At 40.6% G+C, this 25,236-nt stretch overlaps 1 protein-coding gene across 1 annotated transcript in view; it reads left to right on the top strand.

Moving 5' to 3' along the window:
- Nucleotides 1-25,036, top strand: part of IFT57 (intraflagellar transport 57) — a 55,626-nt gene extending 30,590 nt beyond the window's left edge. Inside the window, exons 7-11 of the mRNA XM_084801990.1 lie at nt 19,229-19,300; nt 20,174-20,305; nt 21,746-21,808; nt 23,500-23,566; nt 24,652-25,036. Coding sequence (XP_084658116.1) covers nt 19,229-19,300; nt 20,174-20,305; nt 21,746-21,808; nt 23,500-23,566; nt 24,652-24,830 — 513 coding nt within the window. The 3' untranslated portion in view covers nt 24,831-25,036. The remainder of the gene's footprint in view (nt 1-19,228; nt 19,301-20,173; nt 20,306-21,745; nt 21,809-23,499; nt 23,567-24,651) is intronic.
- The last annotated feature ends 200 nt before the right edge of the window (nt 25,037-25,236 follow it).

Genomic DNA, 25,236 nt, shown 5'->3' with positions numbered 1-25,236 from the left:
TTTGTCCACCTTACAAAGCCTAGACATGTGTTGGAAGAGGGAATCTTAATTGGGAAAATGATTTCATAAGATTGGCCTGGCAAGGCTGTAGGGCATTTTTCTTTATTGCTGATTTATGGGGAGGCCCCGCTCATTAGGAGCAGTATGGCACCTAGACTGTTTCTTATATAAGTTGGTCTTGATACCTTAACAGAGCAATAAAAAAGTAACTAAGACAGAAGTTGCCACCAGAGAGTGGGCTATTGCTGTGACGAGCCTGACCATGCTATTTTCTAAGAGAGATGTGGAAGACTTTGAGACTTTGACTAGTAAGCAGGCAAAGGCTGGTGCAGAGCTTAATGGCTATCCCAGTAGGAGCGTGGAAGACAGTAGTGCGAGAACAGTGTGGCTCTGGAGGCCAGATCAGGAGTTATCAGAGAGAGGGAGTAACATTAGAAACTGGGATAGCGACCATTCGGGTTATAGTTTGCCAAGGAATGTGGCTGGTTTTGCCCTTAAGAATCTGCCTGAAGCTAATGGAAAATTTTAGGCCAATTTTGCTAGCAGAGGAAATTTTAAGGCAGCCTTATATTGACTCTGTCATGTGGTTATTAGTAATTACTCTTTTTGTTTGTTTGTTTGTTTGTTTTTTAAGACAGGGTTTCTCTGTGTATCCTTTACTGTCCTGGTCTCGATTTGTAGACCAGGCTGGCCTTGAACTCAGTCATCTGCCTGCCTCTGTCTCCCTAAGACTACTAATTGTTCTTATGCAGATCTACAATGAAAAAGAGCAAGTCAGGCAAAAAGAAATACAAAATGTACATTTTGAGAAGAACAATAGCACCAGGCAATTTAATATTGGAGCCATGGCTTGTGCTGAAAGACATAAAGAGAAACGGAATAAAGGGAGTCACACCCTTAGGGTGAGCCCCTGCCCACTAATCCTGCAACTTGTAAAATGCAAAGGTCTAAAGAGTCATCTGTTCCTAATAGAGCAACAACAAATCAAGGCTTATGCAAATATAATTCAAAGAGAGGAAGTGTTCCATCCCCAGCAGGCAGCAGAACCTGGAAGACCTGATCACATGGTTCTAGCTTTACAGTCATGAAGGATACAGGAGTTTTAGAATCAATCATCCACCAAGTTTAAGGAAAGCTGCAGAGGCCAGGCTTGTGGCAAGGGAGGCCCAAAGAGGCCATTGTGTAAATCTATTAAGGCGAAGCCTGCACCGTGTTGAAGACCCCAAGATGTTGGAGATACCAGAGCCATGGGGTATCTACCAAAGAGAGATGCAAACCAGAAGTGGGGACAGACAGACAGACAGACAGAAGAGAGAGAAATGTGTTGCAGTCAACAAAGCTGGAATGGTAGAGCCACTTAAACCCTTTGACCTTGGAAATAAAGCTACAGGACTTTGAGTTTGCCTTGCTGGACTTAAGTCTTGCTTTGGTCCAGTATGTCTTCACTATGCCCCAATTCTTCCCTTTGGAATGGTAATGTATTTTCTGTGCTAATGCATGTTAGAAGTGTGTAATTTGCTGTTTGATTTTACAGGGTTTCAGTTAAGAAATTATCTTGAATCTCTGAAGGGGCTCTGAACTTTGGACTTTAAAACTGTATTGAGATGTGAAAGTCTAAAAGTCTGGGGACTTAACGTTAAATTAAATTCATTTTGCATGATGATGTGACCACGAGCCTATGGGTGCCAAAGAGTGGAATGTGCTAGTTTGGATGAGCATGGTTCCCATATTCTCATATATTACAATGCTTGGCCCCTAGTTAATGGAATTATTTGGGAAGAATTAGGAAGTGTGGCCTTGTTGGAGGAGATGCATCACTGGGGATGGCCTTTGAGGTTTCAAAATCCCGCACCACTCCCAGTTAGCTCTCTCTCTCTCTATTATAGTTGTGGATCAGATGTAAGCTACCAGCTACTGCTCTAGCAATGGTCAAGGACACCCTTTGAAACTGTGAGCCCCAAATTAAATGCTTTCTTTTGTAAGTTGCCTTGGTCATGGTGTTTTGACACAGCAATAAAAAAGATTAAAAAGTAATTAAGACAGAATACTTAATATCTAATAAATATTATTATTATTATATTCTTTTACTTTGGGTGCCAAATCAGTATTCAGGAAGGCTTATAGCATGTATTCAGTAATACTCCCATCATTTAAAGAATATGTATTAGCATCCACATTATATTCTTGCATGGTCTGTAACCAAGTTCATGGCATTATCATTTGCTAAATCTTTTCAGTTTCCTCCTAGTAACTGTACACATAATAAAGCATCATTGTAATAAATGGAACTTACTGTTTACTGTATGCCAGGAACTGATCTAGCACTGCATGTGCACTATCTCACTGTTTCATTATATAACCCTTTCCCCCCACTCAGACATTCCAGTACCTTCTACCTCAAATGAGAAACTATAAACAGATAAGTAGTTTAGTTGCTTGTGTAAGTGATGAAAATAGTAGAGACAATGAAACATATGATTAAGAGCAGAAGTTCTGAGCCCAGGTCACTTGACTACCGTTTATAAGTGGTGAGTGACTCAACCACCTTAGTTGCCTCATCTGGAAAAATGGCATTTATTATAATGCCTCCTTTAAGGAGTTGCTAAAAGAATAAATGAATGAACATATCCACAGCACATAGGATGGGATCAGAAGAACCACTACATGCTGACCATCATTTCTGTACATTTTTATTCATATAACTGATACTGTACTGCTTTTTAAAATATAATATTGCAGCCAGGCATGGTGGTACATGCCTGAAATCCTACCACTCAGGAAGCAGAGACAGGAGGATATATGTGAGTTGGAGTCCAGCCTTGTCTACAAAGAGAACTCCAGGACATCCAGGGCGACAGAGAGAAACCTTCTTTCAAACACACACACACACACACACACACACACACACACACACACACACACATACATGTATGTGCATGCACGCACATGCAAGTATTGTATGCATATGTGTATATATATATGTGTGTGTATACATATATATCATTGCATTATATGTATTCCCACACATTGTCTAAAAATAGGAATAAATGGTAACATAATTAAGTACTTAATTAATTAATGACAGTTGACAGTCCTTGCACTTTACCATCAATACTCAACTGATTTCCAGGTAGACGAGCTAGTTTGTCCAAGCTCAGCAGGTTGGAATCAACCCTGGAGGCTCAGGATCTGGTGGAGAAAGGGCAGGGCAGTGTTCTACAGGAGCTAGGGCAGTTAGACTGCCAGGATGCTGGGACCAGAAGGCTGAATACAGACCACTAACAAGGAACAAGTTGTCCCAGTGAGTCATTTCAAGGGAAGAGTAACCCCAGAGAGAGGAGGCAGATGCAGATTAAGTGGAAAGCAGTATGTGCAGTCAGAACTGTCTCCAGCTCAGAACTATACTTTGTCTGAAAGCTTTCTTTGAAGGTAATTCATGATAATTATTGGAGGATAACCTTTTCTCCATGATTCAGGCTTTTTAAATTCCAAAATAAAAACTTTTTTTTTCATTTAATTGATTCAGTTGGCAAGGTGCTGAGAAATTCCAAAGAATTCTGCATGCCCAGTGTTGCTGATGTGGATGATGCTTGTTTAGATTTTTACCTTCTGTGTCTTTGATTAACTTTGAATCTCTAAAATGGTCCTTTTCCTTGAGTTTTCTTAAAGTAAACCTTTGACTTTGTTGGAATAAAACACTATTACATAGGACCATGAGCTTGTGGGGGGGGGGGCTCAATATAGCAAAGGGCCCAATCACCATCTCCTACTGCATTTGATACAGCTCAAAGAATCTGTCAAAAAATATTTCATTAGCAGAACAAATGGAAGCTTCAGCTATGTTTAGATAGGACTGGGAATCTGCCGAGGGGAAAACCAGAACAAGACCATCTTCTGTGTTGGTGTCTTAGAAATTGTTCCCTGTTGCTGTGATAAAATACCCTGAAGAAAGCCACTTAAAGAAGAAAGGACTTCTTTTGGCCCACAGTGCCACAGTACAGTCCATTGTGGGAAGGTATCAAAGCAGGAGGAATTTGAGTTGCTGGCCACGTTGCACTGACAGCCAAGAAGCAGAGAACCATGAATGCATGGAGGTGGCTGCTCAGCTCCCTTTCTTCTCTTACACAGTTGAGGAGCCCAGGCAGGGAGTGGGCACAACTCACGGTGAGCTTGTTGTCAGTTGACATACTCAAGATAATCCCCCCACGGGTTTACTCAGATGACGTCTTCCAGGAGAGGCCAGAGCCTGTGGACAGTACAAATGGTGCAAACCCTAACTGGGAGGATATTGGCTTTGTCTAAAGGGTGGTCCTAACTTTGAAGTGACTGACCAAGTTTATGTAGGGATAATTCCTACAGAGCCTGTGCTTGTCTTCTTGGACCAGATGCTGCACATGGTGGATTAGAATACTGGTTTTGTGTGTATGTTGGTATTGTCGTTGTTCATTTGTATATTCTTTGACCCGAGGGAAACGACTTCTTAAAACCGTCCGTCCTATTACTCTCTATTAGAGGAATTCCTTTTCATTTCAAGGGTATTTTGTTTGTCTTACAAGAGGAACTAAGTAAATACTACTAATATCTATTCTTATTCCTCAAAAATAAGGAAAAAGAGGAAGTGTGAAATCAGTTTTTAACTGAATTTTAGCCTAGGCCCTTTTCTTCAGTTATGCAGTGCTTATTTCTAAGAGATTGTACATAACGATGATTTAATATTAGGTATTTAATGGAATGAACAAATGTTCTAATATGCTTCAATGCCCTATGGATATAGTAATTAAAATTTTGATTAATGTCTTAAATAGATTTTTTCCAAATTATAATTAAATGTTTCCTGCTTTGTTTTTCTAAGAGATAGTTGGGTAGGTAGGTACCTCTCTCCTTTTGCCAAAATGCTTCTAGTAATTATGTAAATCTTCAGATTCATTACAAGGAGTTTAGATAAAGTGATTATTTTTAAAGGCTTTGGAAATATTACAACATATATTTCTAATTATTTCAAACCTTTGAGTCACTAAACTGATTCTACACCCCTTTCTGTTCTGCAGCATCTCAAATTGCCATTGTAAAAGGAACCTGAAACTTTAAAGTTCAACTCCAAGCAATTGAATTTTGTTTTAAAGTAAATAAAGCACTCAGGTGTTGCCTTGGGTGACTTACAGCAGGAGACCTTTTGGGAAGAGTCATTGTGCTTGGGATAAAATCACTGCAATAGTTTTGAGCCTTTGGGCTCCTTGGTCACCATGAGAGCTAAAACCTAAGAGGGAGAAGAGAGCCCTTCATTAATCAGCAGGTAGAATTCCATTTAAATGAACCCAGAGGGAGCACAGAATTACTATATTAGATCTCTGTCTCCTCAAATTGCAAGCCAAGTTCTGCAGAAACTTACAGGGGTAGGCTCCCTCTTTTTATTATTGCAGACACATCTGTACCTGCGAGCACTGGAGAGCACCTCCCTCATTCCACGGCAATGGAGAGTTGAGTGTCTTTCACCCAATGCCTATCACTGCATTTAGATACAGCATGAAAAGGTGTTAGCAAAAGTTAGCCTTTCTAAATATTTATATATTGTTATAGTTTGGTAATAAGAGCATAACTTAAAACTTACACTCTGGTTTTGGGGTAGGAAATATTAATAAGATCCTCACACTCACATACCAAGAGATATAATAAATTCTGTGAGCTGGAGTACACGGATGAACTTCATGTCCATGATCATTATTAAAATAGGATTCTGCCTGCTATTTGCATAAAGGAGAAACTACATTTATAATTCTTCGAGATTTTCTGGTAGACATTCTATTAAAAATATTCATGTAATTTAAAGAAAAATAAGACACCCAATTTAAAAAGTCAGCTCTTACAATTATAGCAACAAATGTAAATACAGGTGGCAATAAGTTGATCTCCATGAGGCCCCATGCAGTAGTAATAGCTCCAATTACTGTCACAAATGTTTGTAATTGTATCTATCGCTGCCAGACAATAAATGCTTTTTAATATAACAGGGCCATAAATGTACATGCTGCTGTTGTTTAAACAAAATACAATTTTCAAAAAATTTATCCTTGAAACACCTGCTATAATCAAAAAGAGGTGAATGCTATCAAAATAAACTGCCTAAATTAACTAGACACACATACATTTTTAGAACAGCCTGCATGATTACTCAACTGCCACATCATCTCAGAATGAGGGAAAATACTCGCTGATGGACTTTTATAGCTAGCATTCTTCAAAGGAGATTGCACAAAGCAGCTATTCTTTGGGACCGTTGTATTATTTCAAACAAGATGTTATTTTGTGGACTGGAAGTTGTATTTGCAAGGTCAGCTGTTTGCTTTGGTTTTGTATTCTCTTTGTTGCATGTGGATCATGAATAGATAGCAGATGGAGGGAAAGGTTATTGTGCTTAAAGTTATACTGAACAATACAACACAGCAAAGGGGTGGAGACTAAGTCAGTCTCCCTCATCAGCAACCAGATCTTCAGTTACTTCCATCATCATCTTGTTCAACACTCGGGGTATTGTTTGAACGTGGCTGATGATGCCTTCCTTTTTGTTTACCCTGAGTGTGATGGATGTTTAACTGGCTCAAGTAAAGGGCCCATATATCACAAATTAAAGTCGAAGAAAGAAGATTTGGCTCTGTGATTACCATTAGCTGTAACTAAAGAGCATTAACTGGTGGCTGATTACAAGGAAAGAACCAGTGAACACTGTGTGCTTTGTTAATACTGCGAAGGCAGGAAACCACTGCCTCACTGCCTGCAGACCTCAGAGAGACACCTGTGATTGAGAGTGCTGAATTAATATATATTGATTATAATTAAAATGTCTAGACTGCCTAAATATTTCATTATTGTAAAGTATGATTTAATGTTTCCCTTGAATTGCTCAATATAAAATATGAATTGGAGCAGAAACCATTTGTTACATGGACCTTCCTACAAAACGTAGGTTTTATTGGCTTGACTCATTTTTTCCAATCCAGTGTTAGAATCTTTCTCATTATTACTGTGTTTTATTTGAAATTTCTTATTATTTGAACAAAATTTTATTCCCATGGTTTTTGTTCCATTATTTTTGCCTGTCTCTTTATAACAGAGAAATACTTTATGTTTCTTGGCCCTTTAAAATGGAAAAGATGGGCATATTTTTGTTTGTTTGCTAGAAGGATTTTGACTGTCAGTCTGAGATCTAAGTTTTGATCAGCAGATTCTTAAACTTAGGTGGAACTCTTGTTGCAACCTTGACACAAAACCAAGAGTCACATAGGAAGAGAGAGTCACAATGGATTGTCCACATCAGAAAGGTCTGTGGCCTTGTCCATGGAGAATTGCCCTGACTGTTGATTGATGTGGGAGGGCCCCAGCCACTATGGGCAGTGGGACTTTGGGGAAGGTGGTCCTGGGTTGTGCAAGAAGAGAGAATGATCTGGTAAGCATCCTTCCTCCACGGTTTCTGCTTCAGTTTCTGCATGGGTTCCTGCCCTGACTCTTGTCTGTGACGAACTGTGACTTAGAAGTGTAGGATGAAGTGAATTCTCTCCTTCCCTAGGTTGCCCTTGGTTATGATGTTTGTCACAGCAGGCAAACAAGCTGGAACAAGTGTCAAGCATACTTATCAGCTCTCCGCAGTGGCTCCTCAATGTCACAGGAAATAAATACTCACTTCTAACTTGACCTCTGAGTATTTGCCTTGTGAGATCTCTTCTCTAGTCTTTCTGAAGCCTATAAGCCCTCGCCAAGGTCTGTGTAGTCATATAAAAGGAGTGTAGTGTGGCATAGCCGTACCAGGCCTTAGCTAACATGTGGAAGCTCCAGGAGCCCATGGTGGTCAGTAAAGACAACCTCTGTGTACAGTGACAAGTGGGATTGGTCAACTAGTTCCTACCTTTAGACACTCGATCTCCAGCTCGAATTCAGTTATAGGCCGGTATGTGGGTAGCTTGCTTGCGCTGATAGCCATGCTTTGCCACTGTGTGCATGGCTGGATGTGTCTCTACAATGAGAAGAACAGCTAGAAGAGAGGAACTTCCCAAAGAAAGCGGTCTTTCCTAATGGTGATTATTCCCACAGTCTCTGAAGCAAATCACCTACAACATACGCTCCACGTATGCACAATAGTTGCCTCTTTGCCCACAGAGTATGTGTTCGAAGGCTCCTGGTGGACACTTGTGCCTTGCTACAAGTCTGAAAGCAGTAAAAACAGCCAGCCATGGATTAAAACCAGGAGGCAAGAGAAAGCCTTTTTTCTTCCTTACCTTGGTTTTCTTAAGTCATTTGTCAAACTGATGAGAAGCTGACTGGTGCAGAGGCTTAGTCCACTTACCGTAATATCCCCTATTCCACCGAAGTTACTACAGATGCCAAATCCCCATTCTTGTTAATGCTACAAAGCATCCAGGTGTGATGATATGCACTTTCTTTATGCATTGCTCCAACTTCTATATCCCCACGCCATGTGCCCCTTTCAACTTCTTATTCTCTTTATTGATTAAGAACTCACAGAGCCCAAGTAATACTGGGTTATATTCACATGGTTTGGGAGACACTCTGAATCATGATCAACCTACCATGGACCACACTCCTAAAGAAAACTCACTCTCCTCCTAGAAACTATCAACTCACTACCTACTCTGCTAGGGGTAGAGGCTTCCTTGCCCTCCCTCACCTGTCAGGATGTTGACTGACTTGATTTTCTGCAGATATTGTTTAGACAGCCACTGCTGCTGTATGTGTCTACATTACATGGAGCATTCGTGCCACAATGTGTATTCGGAGGTGAAAGGTCAACATTATGGAATTGTTTTTCTCCATCCACCTTAATATGAGTTCCAGAAATTATCCTTAGGTTACCAGGCTGGCTTGCACAGCAAGACCCTTTATCCACAGAGCTGTTAGGCTGGTTTGATAGATTTCATTTGATCATGGTGAGAGGTGTGTGTGTGTGTGTGTGTGTGTGTGTGTGTGTGTGTGTGTGTGTGTGTATACATAGATACATACTTGTAAACATACTTAAATACAATCTGTTTTGAAACAAAGAAATCTGAACCTGGAGCTCAGTATGTTAGCTAACCTGACTGGATCTGCCTGTCTCCACTCATGCGCCCCAAACCCCAACACTGGAGTTACAGTTAGGGCCTATACGCTCAGTCTTGGTTGAGGATCTGAACTTAGCCTATTATATCTCATATTTTATTGAGATTTGTTTATATTTGCTAAATTTCTTGTTCAGATTAAAGCTCTTTTCCATTTTTTATTGAACTTTCGAAATTTCTTAAACTTCATTAAACTCCCTTTAAAGTCATTATTTGGAATTGTTTTTTCAGACAACACATCTGGTCCTATTCCATTGCAGGCATGGTTTAACCTTCTTTTTCATATTGTACATATGTGACTTGGGCATCAGGTTTGTTGTCAAATCATAAGAGGGCGGTTGTAGCAAAAGGCTTTCTCTTGGCAACGTGTCCTATGGTATCGGTTGTGTATGGCACATTGACTTGAGTCTCAGGTGGGTCTTGTAATATAGTCACTGAATATATTCTTCAGGTGTAATGCCTGAAATTAAGTGGCCTCAGCTGCAGGAGTATGAGCTACTACCTGTTCAGCTGAGATGTAGCTGTTTTGGATGTCAGGTCACCAGTGGTCTCAGAGTGACAGCCATCAGTGAAGCTGGGTCTCCATCACTCTCTGAAGGGCGGCACAGACAGGGTCTGGTAGACATGATATAGCAGGTTTAATAGTGAAGATGGGTTACCTATAATATTAATGTATGCACATTACTGTATGCATTAACACTCCATGGAGGATCAGGCCATTCTGGTCCTTGGCAGATACAGTCAGTGTTCCTGACATCAGAAACAGGATGCTTATTAGTGTTTGTTGGCCCCATGATCTGGACCACACTAGTGGCCTAAAAGAGGGAGGGCACCTGCTGTTTATCAAGGGCAACAGAAGTACTCTTGCAAAGGCTGTGGTTGGCTTGGTGGAGTTACACTTGCTTCCCAGTATCTCATTGAGTCTAGCTCTGCAGCTGCTTTCTAGTGCCAAGGGTGCCGACTTCTCAGGATGGTTCTGTGAATAATGGCCTTGAGAAGACACAACATAAGCTAACTCTTTGTCCTGGCGACTGAAGGAGCTTGTGTCACTCATCACTGCCTAAACTGTACTCAGACCTCTGAGGGATGGTTGCAAGGTGCTCAAGTAACAAATGTTTCAAGAATCCACAGTATCAATAGGAAATTATATTGCCCTCCTGTTAACCCAGTTGCTGCCATACGAAGTCCCTCTTGATTTGGGTTTAAATTAGACTAAGGAAACAGGATGGCTGGTATGTACTTTGCTGCTTCCTTTCTAAAGCCGTATCTGCCACATCCCTACTAGACTTCAATAACCTTCCTCAAACCTTCTCAGAGAAGAACAGGTTTTTTTTTTTTTTTTTGGTTTTTTTGTTTGTTTTGTTTTGTTTTGTTTAATTTTTGATCCTTTTGTGTTGAGGAAAGTATGTCAAGCTCCCTCACTGGCTAACTTGCTCACATCACCCTTTTAAGTATTATTTTTTTTAGTATGAAACCAACATTTCATTTTGAAATAAATTCAAATGCAAATTCAGATTGAACATAAGTTATTATCTTTTTTATCTGTTTCATCACCACATTTAATTTGCTAATATTTTGTTTAGTACATGTATAACATTTATAAGAGGTATAAAAGGGATTTATCCATGATTTGTTGTTTGATTGGTTGGTTTTGGCTTTAGAGCTTTGTTAAGCTTTAATCTAATGCTGCATGGGCCTCATGAAACCAACTACCCCCCTTCCTCCTTCCCTTCTTTCCCCTCCTTTTCTCCCTTCTTTCTACTCTGCAATAGACTTTGTACAAGCTTGTTCTTTCCTATTTAATTAAATGTTTGGGGAAATTCACTGATCAAGCCATCTGGATCTGGATATTTCCTAATGAGAATGTGTTTAATTGTATTTGCTGATCCCGTGAACACTTTAAATCCATTTTTATGACAGTTAATATATAGATTAACTCTTGTAAATTTTCAAATATTAAAACCCATGTTAACTCTGTCTTAGAATAACAAAAGCATGATAGCTAGCTTATAAAGAGAAAGGCGTGTTTGGACAAAAGCCCAGGAGCTTTCCGTTGCCCTGTTGCTGCTGGGCGGCAGCAGATCATGTTGTACTTTTGTTCCAGAAGTGTGGTAAACAGCTTGCCTCATGGCAGGAGCATGGGAGAGAGAACAGGCTGGGACCCTACTGCCCTTTGCAAGAGGCTGCACACAGTGGCCCAAAGATCTCTCACGAGGCCCCACTTACAAGTTTCTACCCTTCCTAATGCTTCCTAGAAATCAAGCCCCACAGCTTGAGACTTTAGACTCTAAGGTTTAGAAGCTGTGAAAAATCCAGATTGTTACCACAAATAAGATTAAAGTCATCCTTACCCATGGTCTTCTTGTCCTCGCTCATTGTGAATCTTATGTTTTGAGAGTCCTGTGTAGGTTTGTGCTCAACAATGCATTTACCCATATGACTGGAGGCTTCTATTTAAAAGTAGCTAAATTAAAAGTAGCTATTTAAAAGTATCTGCATCTTCAAACAAAATGTATGTACTGACATTCCAATAGTTCTTAGCATAATGCTTACATGTATATTAAATGTTATGCCTGTTAACATTGTAGATGGCTTCATTAGATTTAAAGACAGCACTGGATCCATGTGACTGTTGAGATCATATTCTACAATTAAAGCAAAGAAGCAGTAAGGCTTCTGACTAGCCAAAATGTATATATGTGTGTGTGTGTGTGTGTGCATGTAGTATGTATGTATGTGTTGGGGGATGGTCTAATGTATTTTGATGCTAATTACTGCTTGCTGGCTCTGTGATCCACCTTTTGATTAACAAAAGGCCATCCCACCTGGGCAGGGCAGAGAAGATAGAGGTGTGGCTAAGGGAGAGAGAGCAATTATGGGAAGAAAAAGACCCACCATGAGGAGGAAGGAGAGAGACCTGAAGGGAAGAGAGGAAGGCTGCCGTGGATTAGATGGAGGAGAAGCACATGGCTGGCATGGATGGAGAATCCAGCCCAGATGAAGAACATGAGCAAGTATTTGGGGTTATAAATGGGAGGTAGCTTAATAGAAGTTATTGGAAACAGATGGCATAGGATTGGGGCCGGTATCACATACCTACCCCACTATGGGAAATAGTTTAGAGGATTAATATCTGCCCTGCCCCAGGTTAACTAAGGCTATTTTAAAATATAACAAGTGTCAGTGTCTTAATTGATTGCTAGCCGGTAATACTACTACTAATACAGATAATTTTAAAACAATAAGTAGCGCCCAATGTATGTCTGTATCTTAGGGTTTTATTGCTATGAAGACACACCGTGACCACAGCAACTCTTAGAAAGGAAAATATTTCATTGAGGCTGCCTTCTAGTTCAGTCGTTTTAGTCCATTATCATCATGGCAGGAAGCATGGCCGGATGCAGGCAGACATGGTACTAGAGAGGTAGCTGAGAGCTCTACATCTGAATCCTCAGGCAGCAGGAAGTGACAGTGACACAACGGCCAGGCTTGAGCTTCTGAGATCTGAAAGCCCATCCCCTAAAAACATACCTTCTTTAATAATGCCATACCTACTCCAACAAGGCCACACTTCCTAATAGTGCCACTCTCTAGGGGGCTATGTGGACCATGTCTATGTGTGTGTATATGTGTGTATACATGTATTATGTATGTGTGTATGTGTATTATGCATGTATGTATATGCATGTGTATATACGTATTATGTACATGTGTATATGAGTATGTATTATATATGTATGTGTAGATGCATGTGTATACATGTATTATGTACGTATGTATGGGTATATGTGCATTATATATGTATGTGTATGCATACATGTGTATACATGTCTGTGTACACAAACATAGCTACTGAAGCTCATTTTTTGGTAGGGGCGTCCCTAATCTGTCTTTGCAAGTTGTACTTTTGTTTTAGAAATAGTCCTAGCAGGGTTATCAAGTGCGTTCATCTGGAGCAGGTTAGAAGCAACACGATTCCCCACAGTCTATACTTCAGCAAAACAACAGGAAATTATTTCATTCAGTGTGCATGTTTAAATAGGGGGTTGTCAGGATCTCTGGGGTGTTGTTGTTGCTGCTGTTGTTGTTGTTGTTTTTTTGCCTGAAATTAAGGGACAGCTTAAGAAAACGAAAGCAACTGCTTGAGGTGAAGGGAATCTGTCTGTGACAGAAAAGGACATTTGGTTTTGTTTTCAATTAAGATAAACTGTGAAAATCAAACAATCTCAGTTTGTGTCCCAGCCTGTGAGCTCAAGTACAGGATTTCTTTTCTTATCCACTACAGTAACCACGAAAACTTCCAGAGAAATTCTGAATTGAAACTAAGCCGTGATGGGGAAAATGAGATTAACTATCTCAAACAGAGGCCAGAAGAGCCCTAGTACACACTGTTGTGTTTATCAAAATGCATCTGCAAAGCAGCACTGCATGGAGATTGCACTGCTAATTATCCGGGGGAACTGGGGCAGACAGTGAGGACAGAGAGAAGAGGCAGATAGCGAAACAGAGGCCCCATTGTTGTTCTTGCGAGGTACTGATTCCAGACACAGCAGCGCCTCAGGCCCTGTCCCTGCTGTGAGGCGAGAGGCAAAAGCTTCCTGTGGACCCTGTGAACCTGTGCGTTCTTCTGTGTGCCACCATGGATTTTTCATAGGCCTGGAAGAACACATCCCAGCACACAGAAGGCTCCTGCTTTGCCTTTTGTGTAGCCAGACTTCTTTCTTTAGCACTGTGTCTTTCCATGAGCAAGGATGCCCAATTTAAATCTAAGATGGAAGGGTGAGTCTGACGTTTTACAAGTTATATGTTAATGAAGCTAATTTATGGATAAACAGCCAACCCTAACTCACAGTTTAATCTTTGCCTCCCTTCCCTGATAGTTTCAGAGAAAAGCTTTTAGTCATTGACACGAAATGCCCCCACCAAAAAAATAAAAGGAAACTTAGCTGAATCTACATATGCAAAAGAGACCAATCAAGTGGTGTTCTGCTCAAGTTCAGCCCAGAGACCCTCGGAGCCACCACAGTCACCTAACAGCTGCGCGGCCAGATCACATCCATTTGATGGTATGCTGCACTGTGAATCACTGGCCATAGATGATGCTTCACAGCCTTAATTTAGTGTCAAAGAATTTAGAGTGAGGAGAGAGATTATGCTTACAATACATTTGTTATTTACCCCTCACAAATGGTAAAGTTATATGAGATTTTGGATGAGAAGATTTTGAAAAATGTCCAGCCTGAGGGCCTGGGAATAAGAGCGAATGGTCCGGTCCCCAGCATGCTCGAGGCCCAGGGCTCAGTCATGAGCACCGCAAATAGAAAGTGAGCCTAAAGAAGTGATGTGCTGGGTCACTGCTGTTCCCCCATCCCATCGAGAGACAGTTCATAAAGCTAAGTGAGGCACTGATCATCAACAGACAAGTGCTTAACACAAGAACATGCCTGAGTACTTAGGATGGGGGCCGGGGGCTTCAGGAGCTCACGGTGCTCACTGAATGCAGAGCAGAAAGAGCTCTTAGTTTAACCTTAGAGTCTCTTGGCAGTCTGTTTTGTCACATAGAAAGTCATATGACATGAAAATCCATCGGTTTGGAAGTACATTTTCTAGACAGAACCCTGGAAAGTTCCTGTAACCTATCTAACTCCTAGTTTTTCCCACTATAAAAAGTGTATATGTTGCCAGGTGGTGGCAACACATGCCTTTTAATCCCAGCACTCAGGAGACAGATGCAGGCAGATATCTGAGATTGTGGCCAGTCTGGTCTTACAGAACCAGTTCCAGAACAGCCAGGGCTACCCAGAGAAACCATGTCTCCAAAAACAAACCCCCCCAAAAAAAAGAAAAGAAAAAGAAAAAAGAGAAAGAAAAAGGTATGTAATTATCTCTTCTCAAACAAACAAACAAACAAACAACAACAACAAAAAAAAAACCCCTCCAAACCACCATGGCTCACACTAACAGTAGCAGGTCGTCCTCAGTTGAGATATCTTTGCTAATGTGTGGTCAATCAGCTGCAGCTTAACTCCAGTGAGGCTGCACACCTCTCAGTCACAAGCTCAGGCTGAAAACTTCTGAGTAAGGCAGCCTCCTTACTTTGTCAGAAGATGGAACCAGCCCTCTCTTAGATGAACACCTCACCCAACTCCTATACAATCCTCCATTCTACTGAAAAGAACCACACAGCCTAGACCAGCATCAGTGGACCAGTTCATTCCTCCAGTATCAGCCAGCAAATGCTATAAAGCTCTATAGCGGTGCTTCTCAACCTGTGGTCTCGGCCTTTCAGGGGTGTCAAATGACCCTTTCACAGAGGTTACATATTAGATATCCTGTATATCACATATTTACATTATAATTCATAACAGTAGCAACAAAATAGTTTTATGGGTGGGGATTACCACAACATGAGGAACTATGTTAAAGTGTCTCAGCATTAGGAAGTTTGGGAACCACTGCTCTATAGAGATGGAAAAAATGGATTTGAAGGGATCACATTATCTACTTATCTCTCCAAACCTTTACATTTTAAATATGCAAAGTTATATTAAAGTGGCTGTAACTTAATGCATTCTCCACTGGTGTTCAAATTGCCGGCACTGTTGAATAGCTCCTTTTAATGTTACTTATTTCTAGCATGCAGGTAGGCTTCACATCCTTATACAGCATTAAAGCCCATCAGTTCTCCAGTCTTACCACGCAAACCTTAGTACAGCTTTCCACCATCTCAGCTGTCGGCTCTCAGATGTGTGCCTTCCCCCTTTTATATTCCTGTCTTCAAAGTGTCACAGTTATAGTTACACTTTTTTCCCACTATATCTATCTTAAAACCTCTTCAGGAACTTCTTGGACAACTATGAGATTCTTTCCCCTGCCTTTTTCTACTGATAATTAGTGTGATAAAATTCTCTAGGAAGCTTAGAACACCTTAAAGAATAAAAATGAAACTTAAATTATTCTATATTTAAATCCATGTATTAATGTAAAGCACACAAGCACACCCATAATATATATATACTTTAACATATATAATAGTAACTTTTATTAGTTTAAATGCCTAGTTTTAAGACTGTATTTTCTATTATCTCTATGCTATTAAGCATATATTTTTGCTGATCTTTAAAGGGACATAAACTTAGCATTTAATGTACATGTAACACAAGATACAGAGTTTCAAAAATAAAACCAGCCCACCTTCTGGCTTGGGTTTTGAGCACCCTAAAGGTCTCAGATATGTGCCCTGCTGTGTAGTGTCCTTCCCCCACCCATGGGAGCTACCATCCTCAAGTGTGTGGACTGTTTGTAGCAGCTTCCTCCTCCTCTGGGTATTTTAACCTGCGTGTGTCTCTGAACAGTGTGTTGCTGAGTTCTTCTTGGTTTTGAGCCTTATAAAAATAACTTGACACTGTGTGCATTATTTTTAATAGTAGAATGAATGATACAAAATTAACAATACTATTTTCTGGTGTTTTACTTTAACAGAAAAAATTTGCATAAATCTGTGTGTATGTTTCCAGTTTAGGATGGGAATGTTTTCTGAAGTTAAAGTTGCTGAATTAAAAGATAAAAATATTTTTAAAAATTTGTTTGCTTTTTCAAAAAAAATCAATGTTCATCAGGAAATATGTCCGTGGAGATTTTTAATAAGATACATATTTGGATTTTTCTGGCAGATAATTCTAAATCATAACTAGTTTTGTACTTTGTCTATTTAAAAAAACTAGAGAACATCCAAAACCAAATTCCTTGATATTTTTGGCTTCCCTGAAGTCTGTCCCGTCCTTGTTACCTGTTGCATTACTCATTAGTTCGCTCCTTTGTCGGCCCAGAGCCCTCAATGGTTATCTTTCTACTTCCCCGCCCCAGAGCCCCCTGCACGCACCCTTCACCTGGCGAGAAGGCCCTGCCTGTCACGGCTCTGCAGTGTCCTTAGGGTGCTTCTCTTCTCTTCCGTCCTGGTCCATGTGAGCTGGGACACTGCGTTGCCTCCTCACTGCTCTCCCAGCATCCTCAGAACCCTGACTTCCTGCTGGGTCCGTTAACCTGTCACTGTTTCAAAACACAGACAACCTTAAACTTCAAACCAGAAATGTTAAATTGCATACCACTGTCCACACGGTCACACAGTGGAAGCCATTCTTCTCAGTTGTTAGAAACAGAGGCCTGGTGTGATTTAATCTACCTCCTTGGTTTTGTTTCTCCCTGATCAATCCTTTCTACCTCCCTACTCCAGAATTTTGTGTTTTAAACTTGAGACCCGCACTGACATGTTCCTTATGTCTTTCTTGTGTGCATTACCCCTCCCACCTGACATTGCTTCCCTCTCCTCTTACGTATCCTAGTGCTTTAAGGTTCCACAGACATTCTAGTGCCTCTGCAGAGTTTTATATCAAATGACTTTTTAAATACCAATTTAAGTTACCATAATTAACATGGATGAGTCAAGTGTTGTGTCTCACAAAAAATTTTGAACGCCGATGCTTGTAGAAATATATTTGTATATATAGTTCCGGGTAGAAAAAGGAAACCACAAACTATCTTCAATATTTTAATTAGAGTAAATTAGGACCATGTGTGTGATAGACAAGAGTTTGTGTGTGTTTCTGCATACATTTATCTGGAGAATAACAAAGCCATAAATTGATAGATAGATAGAGAGAGAGAGAGAGAGAGAGAGAGAGAGAGAGAGAGAGAGAGAGAGAGAGAGAGAGAGAGAACATGTAAATACTTCTAAAAGCTCTTTTGGAGCCTAGGTATATGAATAATTTTGGGAGGTATTAGATCTTAGTTTCTGATGAAATATGATGCTCACTGGCCCACTCTCCTCCATGGAGGTGCTGCCCATGCTGCCTGGGTTCCTGTCTCACTTGTGCACCTACCTTTCCAGCGTAGGCTGCTGAGTGGGAAGGCCTTGTCCTTTGCTAGGTCTGCACAGTCAAGAGTCTTTCAGCTAGAAAATGGAAATGTTGACATACTTAACTGTTAAATTGGTGAGGAGCTAATCTCTAAAGTCCTTTCCAACCTTTATATCTTGACATATTTTTCTCATGATGCAGAAAGATCCAGAAAAGGGTAGTGCTTTCCCTTGTTCTGTGTTTTGCCATTCTCACTAGTGTGGGGTGGCCAGTTGTCCTCTCCTCACCGCTGAACTGGCAGTATGTGTCAGGCAGGAACTTAGACCGCTGTGACCTCAGCTATGCCCCTTTTGTGACCAGGCCTCTGGTTGCTTTGCTGTGGGACGTTAGGTGTGAGGTTAGGTGTTTCTTGAGGTTCTTTGCAGCTGAGACATATTGTAGCTTGATATCTCGTATGTCTGGAGCACCCAGGACACTTTTCCACCCTGTTACCATGGGCGTGTTTCAAAGTAAGAAAGTCAGTAGGGTGAACTGCTCACATTTTTTTGTCTTCAGGAAATTGCGTAGATACAGCAAGCAAGCCTGTCGATTTATGCAGACTGTGAGAGTGAGAACGGCCTAGTCCCACCACTTCAGTTCACCTCTCATGAGTGCACTGCTGAAGTCATATAAGGTGCTTACTTAAAATGCTATAAGCTGAAATAACCTGAAGGTGTCCTTAGGGGATTATGTAGTTGACATCGATTTAGAGTACTCCACCAGCAGTGGGCTCTAGTAATCAGTGCAAACTTCCTTCATTAAGGACAAGGCTCAAAATTCTTGCTGAAGACATCTGGATGAAAGCCCACTTTCATTTCCAAGGGACAAACTAATCTTTGATACATGATACTTGAGTAAAGCGAGTTGCTCCTGGCAAACATAATTGTTACTGCTTAAGCAAGTATTTCTTTGCTAATAATTAGATTTTTTTCATTTTGATGGGTAGTCATAAATATTAACCACCAGCAGTGCAGGAATAATTTGTATTCAAATTATCAGACATCACTCTGTGAACACATAAAATAATTTACATTTACTTAGGACCTTTTATCCTAAAGTGCCCTATACATATTTCTTCACACTCTGATTACAAGTTATATATAGGACTCTGCCACCTAAAATAGGACAGCTACCAAGCAATAACGATAAAGGACACAACCTCACAACAGACAAGTGGAAGGAGAGAACGTGGGATTTTCACTCTTTTTCTCTATGTGCTTATACCAATAGGACTGGAGGGTCCACGTTGACCAAATGCACCAGCACAAGAGTGGGATTGAATCTGCTCTGAAGGAGACCAAGGTATGTGAGTTACTACAGACCAAAAAAAAAAAAAAAAGCAAAACAAACAAACAAACAAAAACCAGATTTATGCATCTGGACTTATTGTGGCAATGCATGAAAGTAAAAGAGATATAATCCTTATCTTTCAGGAAATGATTGGATGCACCACATCACATCCTACAGCCCCAGTGCTTACAGCAAGTAAAGCAGGCTGCTTAAATAAAATCTGCTTATAGTCAGACATGGCAGTACATTCCTACAAGCCATTTGTACTTGGATTTTAAATATATACATGACTATCACACACACACACACACACACACACATCACACATCACACACACATATATATAAGACGTTTTAGGGACACATCACTCTTTCTCCTGATTACCAAGGTTGCATGAACCCAAGGCTAACAATGACTAGGACTTGAAGCTTTCCCAGCCTTGTTGCAATGGCAGAGGTGGCATCTTCAGACAATGCTGCAAAGAAGCAATTTGAGTGCAAAGCTGTGCGTCCCAGACCAGACCAGCTCCAGGAAGTCATATTATTCCTTAGCTGCTTTGATTTTTCAGTTTATATACAACTTATTACAATGAGGGACACTGCCAGGTTCTTCCTTTCTGAAGACAGGACCCATGTGCAACCCAGATGTAGCTCCCTTGCTTCAGCCTCCAGGGCCCTGGGACTGCAGGACTGAACGAACCATCACATCTGGTTCTGGCTAAAGCACTTCTCCTCATAAACTTTACTGTTGAAGTTTCAAACTGTCTTCTTTTGTACACATGACTGATCATTCATGGAGTGGTTAGAAGAAAATTTACCTCATTTTTTTTTTTACCAGTTTTGAAAAACTATTCTTTTATCTTCTAAAATCTCATGGTATTTCTAGGGGTTTTTGGACAAGCTCCATAATGAAATTGGCAGGACTCTGGAAAAGATTGGCAGCCGAGAAAAGTACATCAACAATCAACTTGAGCACTTGGTTCAGGAATACCGTGGGGCTCAAGCCCAGCTAAGTGAGGTAATTAAAGAATGCTTTCCGGGGACCTACTCCAGTTCATGACCCTAATCCCTAAACTGATATAACACATTTTTGTTTATGAATTGTAAAATGAGGAGGGGGAGGGGCTTGAGGTGGATCTGCTCTGAATGTACTGTATCCATGTGTGAAAGGATCAAAGAACACACAATGTTTAAAAGATTTCTTCAACAGAAGTGTATGCTTTCTCTGCCCACTTGAAGTCAAGGGAGGGGGAGAGAACTCTCCATTTTGTACACCATAGAAATGATTGTCCCTAGGAGTCCTCCAACACGCTTGTTCATTTTCATTAGATAAATACAGGTTTGTTGCTGGCAGTCATGACTTAGAACAGGATGCTGCCTGACACTCTTTACCATAGAAGTAGGACAAAGAATAGGTTGCATTTATGTGGCAGTGGGAAAACCAGTTCTTGCCACTCAACTTACAGCTGTGTTCTAAGGAGCATGAAATCAAGCTGGACTCAGGCAAGCAATTTAGTTATTAAATGAAACCAATTTTTCATTTCTTAACAGTTTAGAATTTTGATCAAAAAATAAAATTCCTGGCTCCTGAAAACAGCCATGGGAATCCCATAGCTTTCCTTGGGAATGTATAAGGAAAACCCTTATGTCCTGGCTTTACAGTAGAATACATGCAAATAAGGGGTTTAGTGGGGAGGGACTGGGAGTGGGCCATGGGCACAAATGACCGGGCCGCATTGTATACATGTGGGAAATTGTCTGTGAACCACAATTTTAATGAATACTTGTAGAAATAAAATAAAAATAAGTTTGAGATAAGTTGTATTTTCAGAAGTTCTCAAAGACCAAGTTAAAAATAGTTTTCACTTTTTATTATATTATCTTTGAATTCATTATTCCCTTATATATACATTAATTCATGAGCATTTTTACTTTTAAAATGCCCTCTGGTTAAAGACACTGTGTATCTAACATTAATATTGAATAATTGACTGCTAGATTAGTTTCGGAGAACATATTCTAGTTGGCTGCACTGTCATCCACTTTATTAATCCTTATTAATTGCTGAGCTTCATACTCTACTCTGATTGATTTTTTTTTCTTCTTAGAACTAATTTTCTCTTGCATAGCACACAAAATAGATTGACTGAGTGTCATCCTCCCAGCGTGTTTGGAGAGGGCAGAGGACAGTTTTTATTGTCAACTGTGCCCATGCGAGTTACACAGCTGCTCTGGGAAGGCTGCAGTAGTTCATCATGTATAGTGCTTCACTTAAATGCACGGTGCCTATTAATAAGGACATGAAATAGCTACAGTTAAATGTCACTTTCATAAATGTATTCACAAATAAGGGGGTGTCATAAAATGCTGGGCAGAAACTGCACATACACAGAGGTCATAATTAAGAATTCTGCTCCTGTTTGGCATTTGTTGTTAAACGTGGTGTTTTCCTCCTCAGGCAAGGGAGCGCTACCAGCAGGGAAATGGCGGAGTAACGGAAAGGACCAGACTCCTGTCAGAGGTATGGACCAGCCCTCTGCTGCTCACCTGTCAGCTGGGCCCCAGCCGGCAGAGCCAGCCACTGGCTGGCTGCTGCTGATTTCAAGGAGCGCCTCTCCCAACTTCCTGTCTTCGCCTTCAGAAGTTCAATAACGAGAGAACCAATTATCCATCTCTTGTTTCCTTAAGATGGCTGAAGTTGCTGGATTTAATTAATCATTAAACTTGCTCTTATCATCGGCACATCCATAACCTTCCTAATCGCTATTTAACATGGTCATTAATAATAGACGAGTGGGTGGAGCGCCACCTGAGGAGTCTGTAGCCAGTGGTAATGTGACTCTTCAAGATACACAGCTACTGTCAGTGATTGCTGCGAACACTGTGTGTGATCTAGAGTGTAGCTCTAGGGACACTAGAGAAAACTCACAGCCTCCTCACTCGGGAACTTCTGAAATAGTGGAGTGTCACGGTATTTGTTTCCATGATCTTACAGGAGAAGAAAGAACTGATGTCCTCATTGTTCCTAGGAGATGATGAGGTTCAAAAACAAAGACTTACAATGTCAGAAGCTGGCATGCGGCTAAGATATAAGACTATCTATAGTTACAAAGCAGCACAATTTTCATAAGCTTTACTGGTCGGCCAGGAAGGAGTTAAGTTTCTCTTATAAAGAGTATTTCAGAAGTGTTTATTTTAAATATAACATTAGAAATATTTAGACTCTAGTCCTGTAGTGTTTCTGGGCAAATGAAACATTCCTGGGCAGGAAAGCGCTCACTAATGTCTGGTAAATGAATACTTGAAGGGCGTCTGGGGACCACTTAGTCCTCACGAGTCTGGAGTTGTCCCCAGTTGTGATGTTTCAGGTGCCTGAAAGAAATTAATTTGCTTTGCCTGGATGAGCACTTTATTCCCTGGGAAGGTTTTACTCACCAGCACAACACAAGGAAAGCCCTACTAAGTTACAGTAATCACAGCGGAGCCCTAGGCTGTGTAAAAACAGCTTGTCAGGTGTAGAGGTTATATTTCCTGTATAATTTCAGAGATTAGATTTCCCATATAATTTCAGAGATTAGATTTCCCATATAATTTCAGAGATTATACTGCTGCTCTAGAATTCCACCACCAGTGGCTGCAGCAGTATAATCTCGACATCGAGTGCACAGTTTCATCTGGAGTCTTTTTACCGGCACTTCTGCCTCTTAGAGTTCAACACTCCTGGCCTGGAGAAAGCAATAGAGCCCTTTTGTATCTCACCATAGGATGCAGGCGTTTCCGTACTGGCCTGGCCGGGAAACGGTGGTCTCCTACTCACTGCACTAGTGAGAGGGATCCCTAGGAAGGCAGCCCTGGCTTCTGGTAACGTTGTGTTGACTAATAACTAATTGTTGGAGAGCAGCATGGTAAATGCTAGTGATAATTGCACAGTGCGAGGGCTTCGTACTACAAACAACTTGATTCTCATTCCATAATATCCCAGCGTGAGAAAGCTAATGTGAAAGTAATTTGCTGGTGTTTTATAAGCAGTTCTCAAACAACGAAACGCTTGGTGTGTCTGCATACATTGTTTTTTTATTTGAATTGTGTTGAGAATATTCTTAATGTTTTATTTCCTTATATCTAAACTGATTTTTCTCAATATGGCATTCAAAAAAAATTCAAGGTTCATTAAAACTCAGCACCCACAGAAGGTTTTTTTTTCAATAAAAGGTTACAGAAGAATTAGAGAAGGTGAAACAAGAAATGGAAGAGAAGGGCAGCAGCATGACGGACGGCAGTGAGTACACGGTCACTGAGGGGCTGAGCTTGGGAGCCACTCTCCAGAAGCTTTGCAAAGGAATGCCAATGGAGCCTGTGTGGGTCGGCAGTGTGGCTCAGTGGGTAGAGGTGCTTGCCACTTAAACTTGACAACCTCAGTTTTGTCTCCGATCTCACAATGGAAGGAGAGAAGCAACTCTTGAAATCTGTCTGCCGACCCCTACACATGCACACAGGCACATGAGCACACACATAAATAATATATAAATAAGTAATCTGTTTTTGTTTGTTTTAAGAGAAATACATGGTACAAAAATGGTGTCTAGTCATCAGAATACTGTGTTATAAATCAATCAAGAAAATTTATTTTCTCTAATTTTGATTCATATTAATTTAATTGATTTGTACTAATTTGCTGTGCCTGGAAATATATTTAAGAATGTACTTTTCCTCTGACAGTGTTTAAACATGCATTTCCCTGTTTTCATCATTTTATATACAAAAAGACCTTAAGAATATCCCAAATGACACCAGGACAATGATGTGATGACCCTTGAGGTTTTTCTCCCCTCCTTTCAGGAAGCCCCGACTGAGCTGGTTCAAACAAAGAATTAATCTCTCAGTAATTACCTTCCATTACTAACCGTTTAGTTTGACCCAGGCCAGTGGTCATCACCTCAGACTTTTTATGTCAGAAAGATTGTCTAGAGTTCAGATGCTCTGTGTGCAGCCTGGGACTCTGGAGTGGGGCATGGGGGTTTTCTTGCAATGTTTTCAAGGGGCTCATTATTTGTATCTCAAATGTACCTTGCTTCCCTCTCTAGCTATTCTATCCCCTGTGCCTGTGGACAAAACTATGTTGAGCACATCCTTTAATATCCACTTAGCACTTCTTTTCCTAGAAAAGTTAGAAAATTCAGCCTCAGTGCTCAAACACTGAGCCAATTCCCAACCTGCGACTCTCAGTGTCTACAATACCATCGCAAAGCGGTGTGAGTGTCAGCGAGCATTGCTTAAGACAAAGTGAGGAAAATGGCAGGCAATTCTTTAGCAAACTGATACTCCAAATGAACGTTTTTATTCCACACTGTTTCTCTTCTCCAGCTCCTTTGGTGAAGATTAAGCAGAGCTTAACCAAACTGAAGCAAGAAACGGTTCAGATGGACATTCGAATCGGTGTTGTGGAGCACACTCTACTGCAGTCCAAGCTCAAAGAGAAGTGCAACATGACTAGAGACATGCATGCGGCTGTTACCCCAGAGTCAGCAATAGACTTCTATTAAATGTGTGGGCTTGCATGCTTCCAAGTCTCTGTTTTTATAATAAATGAGTCTTTTAATGTTGCATGGATTTCCAAACACAATTTATACTTCTTCAGGCATGTTCAATGAGTATGTTTGCACATATATTGTATCATGGTGATCATGATGGCTAAAGCCTTTACAATGAATATAGTATTTAATAAAGTACTTAAAATTTTTCATGTTCATTGTTGTCATTACAATGTCATACTTCTGCCTGGTGGCTCATTATCTTAGGATTCCTTGTATAAATGACCTAAATATCATGTGTATGCTGTCACACCCTGAACTACTGACACAGGACTAGCACCTCTGATGCTGCCCGGAGCTGGTCCTTGAGAATAGGGGGCAGTTCTCCCTAGGAAGACAGCTGCCTTTGCCTCAGCTC

Source organism: Acomys minous, assembly GCF_964271855.1.
Source record: "Acomys minous genome assembly, chromosome: 11".
NCBI lineage: Eukaryota > Metazoa > Chordata > Mammalia > Rodentia > Muridae > Acomys > Acomys minous.
The sequence above is the reverse complement of the archived record's forward strand: the minus strand, read 5'-3'. Positions and strand labels throughout refer to the sequence as shown.